General features: G+C 38.4%; 1 protein-coding gene and 1 long non-coding RNA gene across 6 annotated transcripts in view; one reads left to right on the plus strand and one right to left on the minus strand.

Moving 5' to 3' along the window:
* Positions 1-1241: 1241 nt before the first annotated feature.
* On the plus strand, positions 1242-2746 carry LOC109279712. The gene is made up of 2 exons (XR_002086308.1): positions 1242-1582; positions 1783-2746. It is a non-coding gene; the product is annotated as an uncharacterized LOC109279712 (long non-coding RNA).
* TEX2 (testis expressed 2) overlaps positions 2677-15457 on the minus strand; it is a 57123-nt gene continuing 44342 nt past the window's right edge. For all 5 annotated transcript variants that reach the window (XM_009287698.2, XM_009287696.2, XM_019474230.1 and 2 more), the window contains exons 8-12: positions 11547-11679; positions 6993-7115; positions 4745-4954; positions 4395-4515; positions 2677-3510 (exon numbers count right to left, since the gene is read on the minus strand). In XM_009287698.2, coding sequence (XP_009285973.1) covers positions 3388-3510; positions 4395-4515; positions 4745-4954; positions 6993-7115; positions 11547-11679 — 710 coding nt within the window. In that variant the 3' untranslated portion in view covers positions 2677-3387. The remainder of the gene's footprint in view (positions 3511-4394; positions 4516-4744; positions 4955-6992; positions 7116-11546; positions 11680-15457) is intronic.

The raw sequence follows: 15457 nt of genomic DNA on the forward strand, positions 1-15457 counted from the left end.
GCGTGGCAAATAAAGCTGTGCACCCCGTGAACGCGTCCGGCTGGTTCTTGCGCGCGTGTCCGCCCGTTCCCCGCACTGCCTTTGACCCGGCGGGGTGCCCTGCCCGCGGCGCCGCCGGCCAAGCTGTAGTGCTAGAACGAAGCGCTTGTTCATAACTGGGGCTGCTCGGCCCGACCCGGGTGGCGCTTTTAAAAGCAAGTTACAGCTCGTCTCGGCGAGCCCTCCCCAGCGCGGGGCAGCGGGCGGCTGCCGCCACCGCACAAAATGGCGCCGCAGCCGGACGGGGAGGCGGCGGCTGGGGGGCCCCGCTCGGGAAGGGGGCCAGGGTGTGCTCTGGTACGCTGCGGGCCTTACCGGACTGGGAGCCCACGGCTCCGGTACTTGGCGTGTTACGATGGGAGAGGGTAGTAACAGGGTGAAAGGGGACCCAGGTTGCGCTATCGGTTGATTCAGCATGACCTTAACCAAGCCTAGACCATTGCACTAGTTTTTTCCTGAAGTCGTTCAGGGTTCAGTTTGTAAAAGGGACTTGAAACAAGTAGCAAAAGTCCCGGGATTCCTGCCTAGCCGTTGCAGGAAGGGTGAAGGTGAGCTAGCTATTGAGTCGGAGAAAAGCATCCTGTGTTGGGGGTGCTTTATGCACACAGCAAAAGAGAACTTGAAACAAAATGGGAATTTGACTCAAGTGATCTACGCTGCAGCTATTTAAAGCACCTCTGTCTCTTCCATCTGTTAATAGCTGTGCTTGTGCTGTCCTGCAGGCAGAGAGGCTAGAGGTATGCAAAGTTATGTCTATACCCACACTGGTGACAACATGGGACATACAAGAATAGTAGCTTGAGTCTAGGAAGACTGTGTAAAAGATGCTTAAGCTCAGAGGGGCCTTCACCACCAAACCTGCTACAGAGGGTACTGCATGCCACCTCTGTTCTGTAATTCCTGGTAATAATTGCAAGGTTTTCACAGGTACAAAATGAAAAAAATGGTTTTAAAGCATGTTCCTCATCTGAATACTAACTGCTGCAGTGAAATTCAGTTTCTCTTCAGTAAACTTAACTTTTCCTTTTAGAGCTAGAACAGTCTCAGCATTAGTTAACACTAAAATAATCATCTGCTATAACCACCAAGTACAACTCATTAAAAATAATCTGAGAAGCACATAGCACACCATGTCATCTTGGCAAGTTGCCTTTCTAATGAAGTTTTTGAAACAACTTGCAGAAGATAGTGGGTAAGCACTATGTACAAATAAATTTTAACTGAACAGTTGTTTGACATGGGATAAATTTATTTAATAAAACAAAGCAAGCAGATTGTAGTTACCCACAGTTTATGAAGTGCAATGTGACAATCTTGTGTAATAACTCTAAATCTGTTTACACATTAGTGCATCTAGTCCTTTGACTTTAGTTATTGCACATAGAAATTAAATCATATAAAAGACCTGCGTACAAGACATGCAGACTTCATGAAAGGCAAATAATGCCTACAAAATCAGAGCAAACCCCAGAATATACACAGCCTGGAATGGTCAAGGAGGAGTTCAGGTGACAAATATAACCTACTAATATTTCAATTAAAGGTAACCAAAATAGGTGTTCAAATATAGAATTAATTTTAAATATATTAAATGCTAGTTTTCTTTTATGTTTCAGGCAAGGTGCTGTTTAAAAAACCTTCAATATAATAGCTTCATTTAGAGATGGTAAATCATCAAGTTACACATGGAAATTTTGATTTACATCAAATGTGACAACACAACATCTAATATTTCAATTAAAGGTAACCAAAATAGGTGTTCAAATATAGAATTAATTTTAAATATATTAAATGCTAGTTTTCTTTTATGTTTCAGGCAAGGTGCTGTTTAAAAAACCTTCAATATAATAGCTTCATTTAGAGATGGTAAATCATCAAGTTACACATGGAAATTTTGATTTACATCAAATGTGACAACACAACATACAAAAAAGTTCTTAAAAAATTACTTCTAAAAAAAAGCAAATCATGTTATAAAAGGAGAGCCAAAACTCACCTTTCTTTGTAAACTAAAACATTTTCTGACATCCATGAACAGTTGGCAACACTGAGTATCAGAAAAATATTACATGTGTTAAATAGCAGATATGTAGTGTTCAAATATTGAATTTACTGCATACATTTAGTCTTGAATCATTATACCAGATAGAAATAAAAGGCAATTCCCCCTCCCCCCTTCATTTTGGCCATTAATTAGCAGAAACAGTCTTTAATTACATCGCGATCAGCTTGAGTAACTGCAATGCTTGAATTCCTATTCCACAAAGTCCAAAAAACCAATGCATGGGGGTCAAAATCTTTCAGTCACAGCTGTTTTCACAAGCATCAAGCGATTTGATGCCTGGAGTTGCACAGCTGTAAGGTGAGAATTTGGTCCCATGCTTTGCATGTAAACACAGTGCAATGGAAAAGACAGCAACAAACTCCTATAAGAAAAAACTTGGTGTGTTTCATTGTAGCAAGAGGCTCTATGCATGGTAGGGTAACTAAGTACTTCTGGTAGTGTGCAGTATTAGACATTTTATGTGTGTGCTCATGTCTTTATAAACATTCAGAATTAATCATGAACCAAGGTGATTGTACCTCACTATAAGGCGGCTTGCTATGGTTTGGTCTCATGGCTTTACCAACTTTTTTCTCATTTACAAAAATCTGACAGTCCCACCTTCACTGATAGTTGTGTGTGTTTTATGGCTACTTGCTTCCCAAAAAAAGCACAAGTTCTGTATGAAAAAAGTAATATGTATATACGACATTGAATCACAATATTACCTATACATCCAATTTACATTCTTTTATCCTGAAAGCATTTCATATTTCGATTGCTTGACACAAGCTATTGACTGCAGAAGTGAAAGAACATAAAACAGTTCATTCTACACCTCCAACTGCCTGAGAAAGAAAAATATTCTTCCAGTTTTATAAATTCATTCCTTATTTAGGATTTTTTCCATTTGGCACGCAGTTCCTTTGCTGCCAAACAACCTTTCAATGCTTTAATGCACATTAACATAGCATGAAAACATAAGCTGAACAAAAGGTGTGTCATCAAGCTCCTTATCTATTAGTTAGGTTCTTCCTCCCTCCCCCAAAGAACAGGTCATCTTAGCCTCCGAGTTAAAATCCTGATGGCAGCCAGTACAGAAATAAATCAACTGCTTAATGGAATGAAACTTCATGTAGCTGAAGTACACAGGAACAATAACAAGGCAAGTGAGCACAGGTATGGTTATAGGCAGTCCTTGGGGTGGGGGGGAAGTGGCACAAGTTAAGGATGAGAACTACAGCACAGTTTATAAAACCATGAGAATAACTTATAATACTGTAAACTGCAAGAGTCTTCACATGTCATGGTTGATCAGGGGCCTCCGTGATCAGATCTTTAGGAGGACACGTAGAGGAGCGGGGATCCATGGCTGAGTGCATTAAAGGAATATAAACATCATCCATGTTTGGCATGACAAAGATTTTCTGTGAAAAAGATGCAATTAAATCAAGTTACATTTCATATGCCACTTGAAACCTTAGTTTTCTGATTTGTTTGGTTAAAAAATGCAACAAATTTCCAGACAGAAGGTTCTTGGGTTCAGCATTGCTTGAGTCAATGCCCCTACTGAAGCCATACAGTGTCCATTAACTCAAGCCATTTAGTTGTGTTACAGTTGTAGATGAAGCTCAGGAATATGAAGATCTCTGCACTTTCCATTAAATTGAAATGGCGCTACAGGAAACATACCAACTTTTCTTAACTCTGATGCTTTCTCAGCTCTTACCCATATACTTTCAAACTGTACTTTTAATGAAATAAGCGGGTTTGATTTCTGGTTGATTGTACAGGTTGGGGTCTGGAGTGAATCTGGTCAGTAAACTGTTTTCCTATCCTGCAAGTATTTGTAAATTTGGAGGTTTTTTCCTATTTTGCACTACGGTCAATGTGATTTTTAAAAATTATTTTATTTTAAAGAAAGTAGTAACAGGACACCTTACTGCCTCATCTGTTCTTAATGTTAGACAACAGTTTGGCCCTCTATCATCTAAGAACACCTAGGACCATGTTTTTATTTAAGTACGACAAATTCTGACATAGTACCTATTTCAAAGAAATGGCATTTTCGTCTCTAAAATCATTCTGACAAGAGTTAAAAAGAGATTTCCATCCAGGTCTACACATGGTCTTGAGACCCTCCCAGAAGTCAGTTTCAGCTGAGTTCTTAACATCCTTTCCACTGAACAGGAGCAGTGGAGGATACTGACTAGTCTTGAATAAAATAGGGGACATGCAAAAATTAAAAACCCCCACCCCTCTAACAGACCAAAACTATCATTAATGAAATGAAAATGTAAAGGAAACACACCTGAAACTCTTGTTCTAGTTTCCGCTCTATCCAGTCAGTTACATGAACCAGAGTCACTTCTCTCTCACCAAGTTTTGGACGAGCTTTTAACTCCAGGTAGGGAGGTCTTCGAAAGCCATACCTTAGGAGAGTACACAGAACAGGTTTTATTATAAACACTCCAACGAAGCATATATTTAAGTATGTTAACTGTCAATGTTCTCTTAATAGCAGTACCTCATTTACAACTAGTTTGTATTGCACCTCTTCCAAAACCCATTTCAGCTGCACTTCACCTTTTTTCTTAGTTGCGATCCCTTAGGTAGCACACACCTGAAACATTGCCCAGTTCTGCAGTGAGTTCCTCTTACCATATTCTGTCAGTAGGTGGAGGTGGAATGTTAATTACTAGTGTTCCTCTGCACTCTTGTACTTCAACTGTTAGCAGCAATGGAGTATTGGAGACCTCTTCAATTTTCTTCTTAATAAACTCAGTCTCTGTTGCTTTCTGAAAGTATTTTGACTTAGTAATTTTATCCACAATTCTCATGATCTTACTTGTCCGATGTCCTCCAACATACCTTTAGATAGAGAACAGAAAAAGTACATCAAGGTAATTTTCTTAAACCTATTGTTTGCTAAGACACCCATGGATTTCCTATTAAATCATTAGAGTTTTTGATATAAAAATTCTAAACAAATACGTATTCACATGTCCAAGCAGTACTTACCAGAGCCTGCACACAACAGCTGTACTCTGTCAGCTACAAGTGTCTGGCAGAAATTCTGTCCAGTCCGAACACTCCTCCTTCCCAGATGGCATTGGAAATGCAACATTTTTTAAAATTGTAAATATACTTACATTATTTATGCCAGCAAGCTGGCATGGGAAGTGACAAGCTGTCTATTACCGTTCTAACAAAATTATCAAGACACAGATGCACCGAGACATATGCACATATCAGCATAGAAGGCCCAACCATCATGTCTAATTATTTAACAGTGTGTGTTGAACAAAAAGGTTTTAAGGTATTGTAGCATTTACAATGAGTATAAAGGTGGTGAAAAAGAGGAAGGTGATTTTGGCAGGGGGTGGAATGATATTCCAAAAATGGCTAACTATGCCTGCAAAAAGAGGCTACTTTTCCTGGCGGTAGTGTCAGACGGCATCCTAGCTTTTAAAACAGATACTTTAAAGACTGAATGTGTCTTTTCTCACACCTATCCCATTTCAGAAATACACACTCTAGGAATAGCATGTCTGATATTTTCACACACTATATTATACCTAATTGTGGCTCTTGATGTATGGCTCTGCTCTTATGTAGCAGAGATAGCCTTGCTAAGGAAATAATATTTTCCTATCCTGCAAAAAAATTCATGTTTATCCAGCCTTTTACAGAACTTTTTCCTTAGCATGAGATAAGACAAGAAACTCCTCAGCTGATATAAAAAGGGTGAATTAATTTCAACTTTTGGATTTTACACTAGCTGTAACTTTATCCAGATAAAGTAGTTACTCTCTCATCAGATTCTATAGTGATAGCAATGCAGCTTTTTGAAAGGTGTACGGAAATTCTTTCAGTATTTTACTTAAAAATTCTTTTTCTCCCTCTTTGTCCTTAAGAGTTCTTTATATGATCTATATATTTTTTAAATATATGAAATACATCTATTGAAATAATTCCAACAATTCATCACATAGTTTTCAAAAGGTTTTAGGAGTAAAACTCCAAGGAAACTCCCTTGAACATTTTGAATATGTCATGGAGCCTTTTGGTATATTCACTGTGAAATCACTGAGTTGTGTTCAGACATAAGAAATGTGATTGTTTGAGACATTTCAGTGTTACTGCAGATTTCTCATCGCATGGCCTAATTTCAATCAGACGTAAAAAGAAAAAAAAAAATCAGAACAGCAGCCAAAACAAGGAATGATGTGGCAAAACTGACGTTAGGAAATTTTCTTTAAAATTGTTGCACAACATCAGAGGGCAGTATTGCATAGCCCAGACACTCAAAGCCCTTCGGGGGGGGGACGACGACGATGACATGAACAAAACAAAAACAAAACACAAAATCCTGAGCAAAAAAGCTAGGCTTGAATAACAGTGGGTTTTTTTCAAGAAAAGAACACACTAGAAATAGGGATCAGCAGGATCAGTATGGGTATAATACTGTATACAAAGTATTTCAAATTCACACACAAAATCCTGTTCTTGGCTCTGCTACCAGGCAAAACACACTGGGGAAGGTCCCCATAGGTTCTCTGGCCCAAAGACTTGTCTCTTTCTGTAATCTAATAGTGAAGGAGTTAGGAGGCGTCAAATGGAGCACTGAACAGGTCACTCTGCGGAAGTGCTGTATGGTGAACAATGCTCCCAGCATGGTGAAACACTCAGCAGAGCAGCTTTCTTTCAATCTGTAATACATGGCTTGGCTGCTGCTCTTTGCTCTAGAAATGGGTGAGGTTGTGTTTGCTTAATTGCTTGAACATACTCACACTGACATCCTGTGTGACAACGAGCATTATAGGACTGGACCAAGATACCACTTAACACTAAGTCTGGAAATGTGGCAGGGAGGAAAGGATTAACAAACACTATGTAGACAGCTCACCCTTCTGCTCCTGGAGTCACCTGCTTCTCTCCTGCCAATTCAGGAGCATCATCCTCTTCTGAAGACCCAGCGCTGGAAGATTCCTCATCACTGTCTGCAAGACAATACGCCCTTGGCCTGAAACTGAAACAATGCAATTTCCAGGTCAAATGTAATATTCTTAAATAGCTATTAATCATGTACAGCTTTGGCTGACATTACATGTATTTCTATTGGAGACTCTGAAATGTCCCCTGCTCTTTTCTATAAACTCTATCTAAAAGAACAAAACCACTCTGAAGCCAGTCTGTCAGAACTAGCTTCAAAACAGAAAATTTGTTTTCTCCAGTGGAATGTAATCCTGCATAAAAGAGGATGTCAGGGGAATGGCTATTCTACATATTCAAATCAAATGTGGAGATTATTTTAAATACATGTTGCTGCTCATGGCTTTCCATGAAAGTTGAGCAGTATGTAGGCTGGACAGGGGGGGTTTTTGTTTGTTTTTAGAACTCTGATAAAGGCATGCTTTGAAATTGAAAGGTGAGAACATGCGATTCTGTCTTGTACTAAAAGCAAACATAGGACTACAACTTAAAATGACATCGTCTACTAACTGAATCCCAGAATCCCTCAGAGATGTTAACTGAGGTGCTAACACACATACCTTATCTTCACAACGCCTATACCTTATCTTCACAACACTTTTAACCCAAGTCAATAAATTCCATTTTGTCTACTCACACACCCATGCAATTTTTGCAGTGTAGACATATCTCCAGCAATGGTAACACGTGCAAAGCACAAGAGAACCAGATCTTTGTCATCTGCCTCCAAAAGGAAATGCACAACACTTACACTGGCAAAGCAAAGTTGTCTCAAACTAGTGATTCACCTTACTGTAACTACAGTGTGTGTCATCACTTACCATTTTTGTGTAGAAAAAAGGCAATTGTATCAACAGAAGTCATCTAACATAACCCTGGGAAGTAGTAATTCTTAGATGTTTTGCAGAGGTACTTTTGTTCCATACAAATTTAGGCTATAATCTCCCTTTAGTATCTTTGCTGGAAATATTCCTTTCCCTACTATATTTGTAGCAAAATTGACCTTCAGGCTTGTGAATTTTTAAGCTCCTCTGACACAGTGAATGATGTTCACAGGATTTAGGGTTTTGTTTTGTTTTTTTCTGAAGAGAGTCCAAGATGGAATAAGGCAAGAATGTCATGGGGAGAAGAGGGGGGAAAAAAAGTAAAGCAATAAAAATCAAACAAGTGCTGCTTTTAGGGTACAAAATATCACACACTAGTAACTAATTCCTAGACTTCAACTATGGAAGAATTTATGTACACAATCACAGAAAAGATTTCAAATCTTTTAAACGGATTAAAATTAGGGAAGGATACAGTGAATACACTTCAGTATCAACAGATCTCTACCAAATGCAAGAGCTTGAAATAGTTACACAACACAAGCTTCAAAAGCACATGGTTTTAGCCCTAGGGACTATACCCAGGACGATAATAGTCTACAGCTTGTTCAGAATAAGTTTATAGTTGTGTTTTCTTTCTTTTTTGTGTGTGTATGTTCTTGGAAATTTATTTGAAGCATTTAATAACCTCACACAGGGCATGGACTGAGGCTACTGTCTGCTATTCTGTACATAGAGCAAACTGTTCGTTGCTGCATGAAGTCCTAACGTAAAAGGACACCTCAAGTACAGCTCACAGTGCAAAACACTCCTTCCTAACTGCCTATTTAAGAACTGGAGCAGTGATCCCATGACCTCTCTACACAGAAGAATTTGCTACCCAGGCTACGGAATCAGAACCGTAAACCTCCTCTTCTTACCCAGAGATGCATTTTGTATCTGCAGAAGAGTGAAACAGCACACCAAACTGAACCACCTCCCTGAGGACTTAGGGGGTGGTGGATGGTTCATGCCACTGGCCCAAATAGCAACGCTGGAGCTGTTTCTCAGAAGTTCACGTTTTCAGGTCAAACTACACATTTTCTACCTGGGTGTGACCTCACTTCACTTTCCTATGCACGTCATACCACCCAGTTCAAAGCATGTCCAGTGCATTTTCAAGGCTCTCAAAGGTGTCACCTTCTTACAAGAAGGTGTTTTATTTGCCTGAAGTGCCTCCACAAGCATGCACCGACTGGCTAAGACCACAAGATTTCCTCGCATTAAACAAAGCAACAATAAATAAGCTTGAGTGAGATTTCAGGGGATCTCTGCATACAATGGACCATTTATACAACACAAACATTGGCAGAAAAACACTTTGGAGCTACAGTATTGTTCCTGAGCAGACTGCACAGTATTTTATGAATTGCCATTTGTCGGTTTGTTTTTACATGGTACAACATAGCAAAAAGGACTGATGGGGTAAGAAACTGCGGTAACTTTGGGTTAGCCTGCCTCCATTTGCCTCACCTCTGGTATGGTAGAACCTGCTACTGTTATAAAATTGGCAATTAAATAGTTTTCCACCCTTTCCGAGAGCTGCATTTTCCTGAGAGTGCATGCAAGACAGCATTATCAAACCGTGTAACAGCACACTTCACTTCTATTTCAAACAGTAACGCAGCAGCAAAGATAGAATGGACTGCATCACTGAACCATCTGTCTCGCTTTACACTGACAAGATCGAAGGACAGTTAAACTCAGTGCTGTTTCCCCCACCCTCCTCCTTCTGGATGAGCAGATGCCTTTCTTACATGAGGTTGTGGTTCCTGTGTCTCAAGAAGCGGTTTGTTCTAGCCTCTTGAGGGACAGAAATGAGCGTAAGCAACCAACGTGCATCACTTACAGACAATACGTTGTGGATGCAAGCGCATACAGAATAGTTTGATTTCTCACAGCAATTGTCAACTGATAATTAAAAAAGCCAGTAAAATTAACTAACACAATGGAAAGCATAGATGAGAATCAAACTGTTCTGTACTTCTCAGAGTCTTTAATTTGTTTGTTTGTTTAGAATACCCACTGTATTTAAGGGGAAAAAAAAAAACAACCAAGCAACAAAAAAACCTCATTCAAACTAGAATACATTACACTGCTCTTTATGTAAAGCTGGCAGGGTAACTGGCCCTGAGCATTTGAAACATCACAGCCATGTGCAGGGAGCAATACAGCTAATGGTTATACCTTCAAGTAATTGGTTGCTTAGCTACAGACATTTACATTTGCGTTGCTGGGGGCCTATTGCTCAGCTAGAATCAAGCTGATTTTTAAGTATGAAATCAATGCGTTCACTAATTATTTCTGAGGCTGTTCTTGCACTGGACAGATATAAAAAAAAAAATACACAAAGAAAATCCTGAAGGGATAGGGAAGAAAAGCAAGAATGTGATTTGTATAGACATTTCCCTCTCTATCTACGCATTTTTTTGGGTGGACAAGATTAAAGGGATTTTTCAAAAATCACACCTACCAATTATTCTGATATAAATTCAGACATATTTATTTCAAGCAGTGACAATGAGAATCTAGGTCAATTTTAAAATCCTCTGAATTTCTACCAGTGTATGAGATCATTCAGCCATTAGTTTTTTCACATTTATTTTCTGGTCATAACTGCACTGTAATATAGTGCTGCTATAAGTATTACTTCAAGATACCTCAGAATAAATGGTCAGAGCTACGACATGAGTATACAAAGCATCTAGTATCTTAATTCTGAAAGGCCACAACATTTTATTCATATCTAAACAAACGGCCAGATTTAGAGAGTATTTTCTTGATTTGTTGGCAGTGGTTGTACACTAAATCAGAGACCACCTACTGTTCAGGGACTGCGGATTTCTTAAGTACAAAGAGAATACAGCACAAAGAGAATCAACGCTCCACAGCTGACGGGATGGATATTTGGCAGGTGTCACTCACCAGGTTAATACAAATGGACAGATTGGTGAAATTCAAAGAACATCATAAAAATAAGAGGGAAAGCACAAATAGAAGTTAGGTAAGTTACAGTATGTGTGTTTTCTAATTAGTTAATCTATAAGGCATTTCACTTAGACATAGCAGGTAAATAGAAGTGGGATATGAGGAAAACTGGAGACTAAAGTAGGGGTGTGACTATTCCCATGATGCAATAAAGCTACTGAAAAGGTCTTTACATAACAATTACAGCCTATTTACCTTCCACAGTTGTTTACTATTACATGGTTTACAACTGTAGCTGTACCATGCTGTAGTAGCACGTTATACGTGTCTATCTCCATATCTGCATGTGTATGTCCAATATTCAAGTCTTACTGGCTAAGATCCCAAATCAAGCATAAGACAAAACTAAATTTTAGTCACAGAACATTTTAAAATCCTACTAAAATAGCTATAAAGAAAAATTATTGTACTACAAAAGCCTTTTATTAAGATAATTTTAGCAATGGTGTAATCGAACACAAAAGTTGCACAGAAAGGCCAAGTTCTACACTCACATGTATGCAACCCCCCCAACTCCTTTCAATCTATTGCAGAGCCAGAGCTTCATATATGCAAGGAAAAATGTCACTTTTCCACTATGAAAGCTCTCGCTTGATTCTACCATTTTAATACCTTACCCTTCTTTGCCGATCTCGCCAACTTTAAGTGCTTCACCAAGCGGCTCTTTACCAAGTTTGGTCAAGTTCATCTTGGTCTCTAGGGTCATTAGAAAAGATCCATTGTAGGACATTTCCAAATCAATCCAAAGTCCTAAAATTAACAACAACAACAAAAACAAAAGAAAGATGTCACTTTAAGAACAGTCACAAACACTTTATTTTAATGTCAAGCCAAAACTCGTTTAAAAAAGTCTATACATCACACTTTTTCCAAAGAGAAAAACTACTTTTTCCATCAACCAAGTATGTCATTAATTCAGAAATAATTAAAAGCTTATCAAAGCAAGTTTTCTGTTCATATTAAGCTTATGGAACAAAGTTGAATGTTCAGATAGGAATCAAAGCCATGCTGAAAGACAGATCAGTGAGTACAGCTAATGATCTAAAAAAAGGAGTGTGATTTACGCACACCTAAACTGCCTAAGAGATCTGAATCAAGATAAAGAAAATAGAATACAATCAGGGATTCACTTCAAAACTATTTACAGTACTGCTCCAAGCCAAACAGTAATGGGAACACTCCTCTATATTACTTATGCTGTCCAAATGAAGCAAAACTTGAAATCCCAGAGCAATATTGCTTGTCACACATCACAACCTGTAGTCTCTTTTGCTTTCGACAATGGTGTATCAAAGAACTATGAAAAGGTTTGCTCAGTAACTCAGCTATAGGCATCCTTCTTATGACTCACAGCAAACAAGGTCATCACTTAGAACAATTCTAGACATGTAATATTAAGTTAAATCCTATTGTCTGGGCAGACTATTCACTTATTGCAATCACCGAAAGAACTGTCTTGGGAATAAATTGCAAGATTAGGTCCTGCCTCTTAAGTGACACCCTGCAGTCCCACCAATTAAAAAAAGCTGTAGGGTATTTGTGATCCAGAGATTAGAAATCAGATGCCATTAAGCATAGATTGTGCATCTTCCTTTTCCAGACATTGCAGCTGCACACAATATGCCCTACCAGTATCTGGCACATCAACCACTAATGCATTCTACTTTTTTTTTTTACTTACTCGGAAGCAATTAATGGTAACTACTCTTTGGGTTTGATTGATCTAGAAAAGACATACTTTTTCAGTTAAAGAACAACTGTTTTCTTTTCTGCAAAAACATATCAGAAGAATGGCATTGTCACCAATCCCACCCATTTATATTAACAGAAATACACACAGCTCCCGAAGGCCAGGTCATTGACACGCTATGAGATTATATGTGGGAAGCAGTATTGAAGGCAAGCTGCTCCTTTACTAACCCGAATTATTCTTTTCCATCATACAGTTTTTCTAATGCTGTTCTAAAACAAAACACAAGAACTCAAACACAAGCTTATATAAATTTTTCCTCTTTACAGTAACAAAGTAGCAGTAAGATCATCAGAAATAAGAGAACAGCTAAACAGACCTTTTGGATAACCAATGAGTCAGCATGCTTCAAACGTCAATGTTGTTTGAAGATCAAATTAAGCAAAGGATGCCATTACTGAGAGGGAAAATTCCTTCTGGCCAGAAAACCTTCATACGCATTTTCCGGAGGGAAAAAGGGAGGTAGGGGAGGGAGAGGGTGTGAAAAATTGGGCAGATGGTACAATTTATTCAGAGTTATCTGGTTCTCTAGCCTTGACAGAAGTACAGTAAATACTACAGCATATGCTGTCACCCAAATAGAACTGTATTAACAGAAACAAGATTTTTTTTTCCTAACATTGTCTGTTAACAGATTTTACTTAGAGGAGCCATATAATCAAAAAAAAAAATATTTCCTTGTAATCAAGCACTGGTAAAAAAGTATGGATGAAACAAAGCACATCACAATTAGTAACCACATTTTAAAGCCTATAAAAGGCTACCTCAAATGACTGATCATCTCAAACACTTAAAAAAAAATCTTAAGTGTTTGTTCTGGATATTGGCCTGAAGTTTTAGGATTTTTTTTTTCCACGTGTGATTTATTCATAGGTCAACTTACTGACAAATACATTTATCCTTATGAAAACAAGCGTTTCCAATTATCACCCCCTTATTGATTTATGTCCTTTTAAGTACAATAGCAAAACAAGTTATTTCAGTAATTATTCACTGCAAGCTTGTAAAAACTCAGATACTAAGAGTTCACATGTCATTTGACAATATGAAAGAAGTTACAAGGATTACAAATTCTACCATAAATGTTTGCTTGTCACAGTTTAACTGAACAAGAAACTGAAGGAGTTAATTGTTCTCACTGCTGTTGTTGGGAATTAATTGAAGCCAAGTGTTCAGCAGTCTCCTAAATCCCATCTCATGACTTAGAACTACAGTCTTTGGTTACAACTAAAGTTATGAGAACAGAGAAAGCAATTCAAAAAATGTTTAAATCTAGGCAAAGGGAAACACCCTGACAAGAACCCCAAAGCGTAAGTTTGTTTAAAAAGAAACCACAAAACCACTTGGCAAGCATCATACATGTAACAATTTTAAAAAGAAGTTTTTGCTTTGTTTTCTGTAACTCGGAATAAAATTTCTACAAATGGTGAAGCCACTTTGCTACGGGGAACACCGGAGGATGTCATAAGTACTGTGGAGAACCCGCTGTCCCACGCAGGAAGCACACGACAAGAAGCAGCAACGTTTTAGTCCTGAATACTGATTGCACATGAAGTTATTCCATCTCTTCAATTTTTATTTCTCTTAAAAGACAGGTTTTGTTCCTCATGACAAAAAAACCAATTTGCTCTCTTCAAACATACTTTGTTTATAAAGCTCAGTGGAAAACATACTTTCAAGAAGTTGAGAACAAAGTACCCAGTGTTTTACAGATAAGGCTTTTCCCCAAAGAGTTGCAAGTCTCAAGTGAGATAAGGGCAAACAATAGCATTTGGATACCACAGGCAGCATTAGTTAACATGTTATGTATGTCCAAGAGAATTTTAATAATTCCCCAAAGCCTGTTTTGTTCACATTTTTATGACAGAAAGGTTAGAGCTTACTAACCTTCTCATGCTTTTAGTCAGTTATTTGAGTGGTACATTTTTAATATTAGTGATAAAGTTTATTTATTTCCTCCTAAATTTCATGCATCTGGTATTCTTGTGAGGTCTGATGATAACTCTGCATCTGAGTTAGAGAAGAGCACTATAGTAAGAGTGGCAGACAAATGAGCCTTACATCAAAACTACAGTTAAATAAACCTTAAAAAGACCAGGTCCAAACTGTGCAATATGAGCAAAGATGAAGCCTAAATTGCTTCTAAGCAGAAACTGGCTCGTTATCTAATCCTGCGCACGGCTGAATTCTATCACAAATTCTCCATCCTGGGGAACCTGTTGCTTGACCTTTAAGAACAGTGAGCGGAACTAAGATCTTGAAGAGACAAACCACCCCGGTGAACAGAAACCCCCCTCAAACCCACTGAGTTCAGCACTGCAATCTCCTCCCAACCAGCACTGCAAGAAAGGACACGGTACTATATATCTGCTGTGTGTTCAGTACCCTCATGCTCTGAGAAGATACTACATAAAGAAACACGATAGTCTGTTCCTCACTTAGAAACACCGTGCACAGGAGAGCTAGTGAAGATTGATCCTGTTACGATTTTCAGCTAGTTATCTGTTCAAACTTCGCTCTGTCCATGTTTGTTGTTATTGTTCTAAATATGCTGAGACTTGCTGAAGTTTGGCTCGTTGCTGGCCTGTAAGTTAGAGCCTCTCAAGAGACTCTTAAGAAGTATTGTAAATTCATTAAATTCCTACCATCTCACTACCAGTTTACTGGTTTTAGCACCATCTAGAAATGATTTTGATATCCTTATCTAAGAGTTGAAAGAGCAGTTTAAAACAAAAATAAGTTGTTTGCCATGCAATCCATAGCGGCACCACAACAGGT

This window comes from Aptenodytes forsteri, unplaced genomic scaffold, assembly GCF_000699145.1.
Source record: "Aptenodytes forsteri isolate BGI_AS27 unplaced genomic scaffold, ASM69914v1 Scaffold153, whole genome shotgun sequence".
Classification (NCBI taxonomy): Eukaryota; Metazoa; Chordata; class Aves; order Sphenisciformes; family Spheniscidae; genus Aptenodytes; species Aptenodytes forsteri.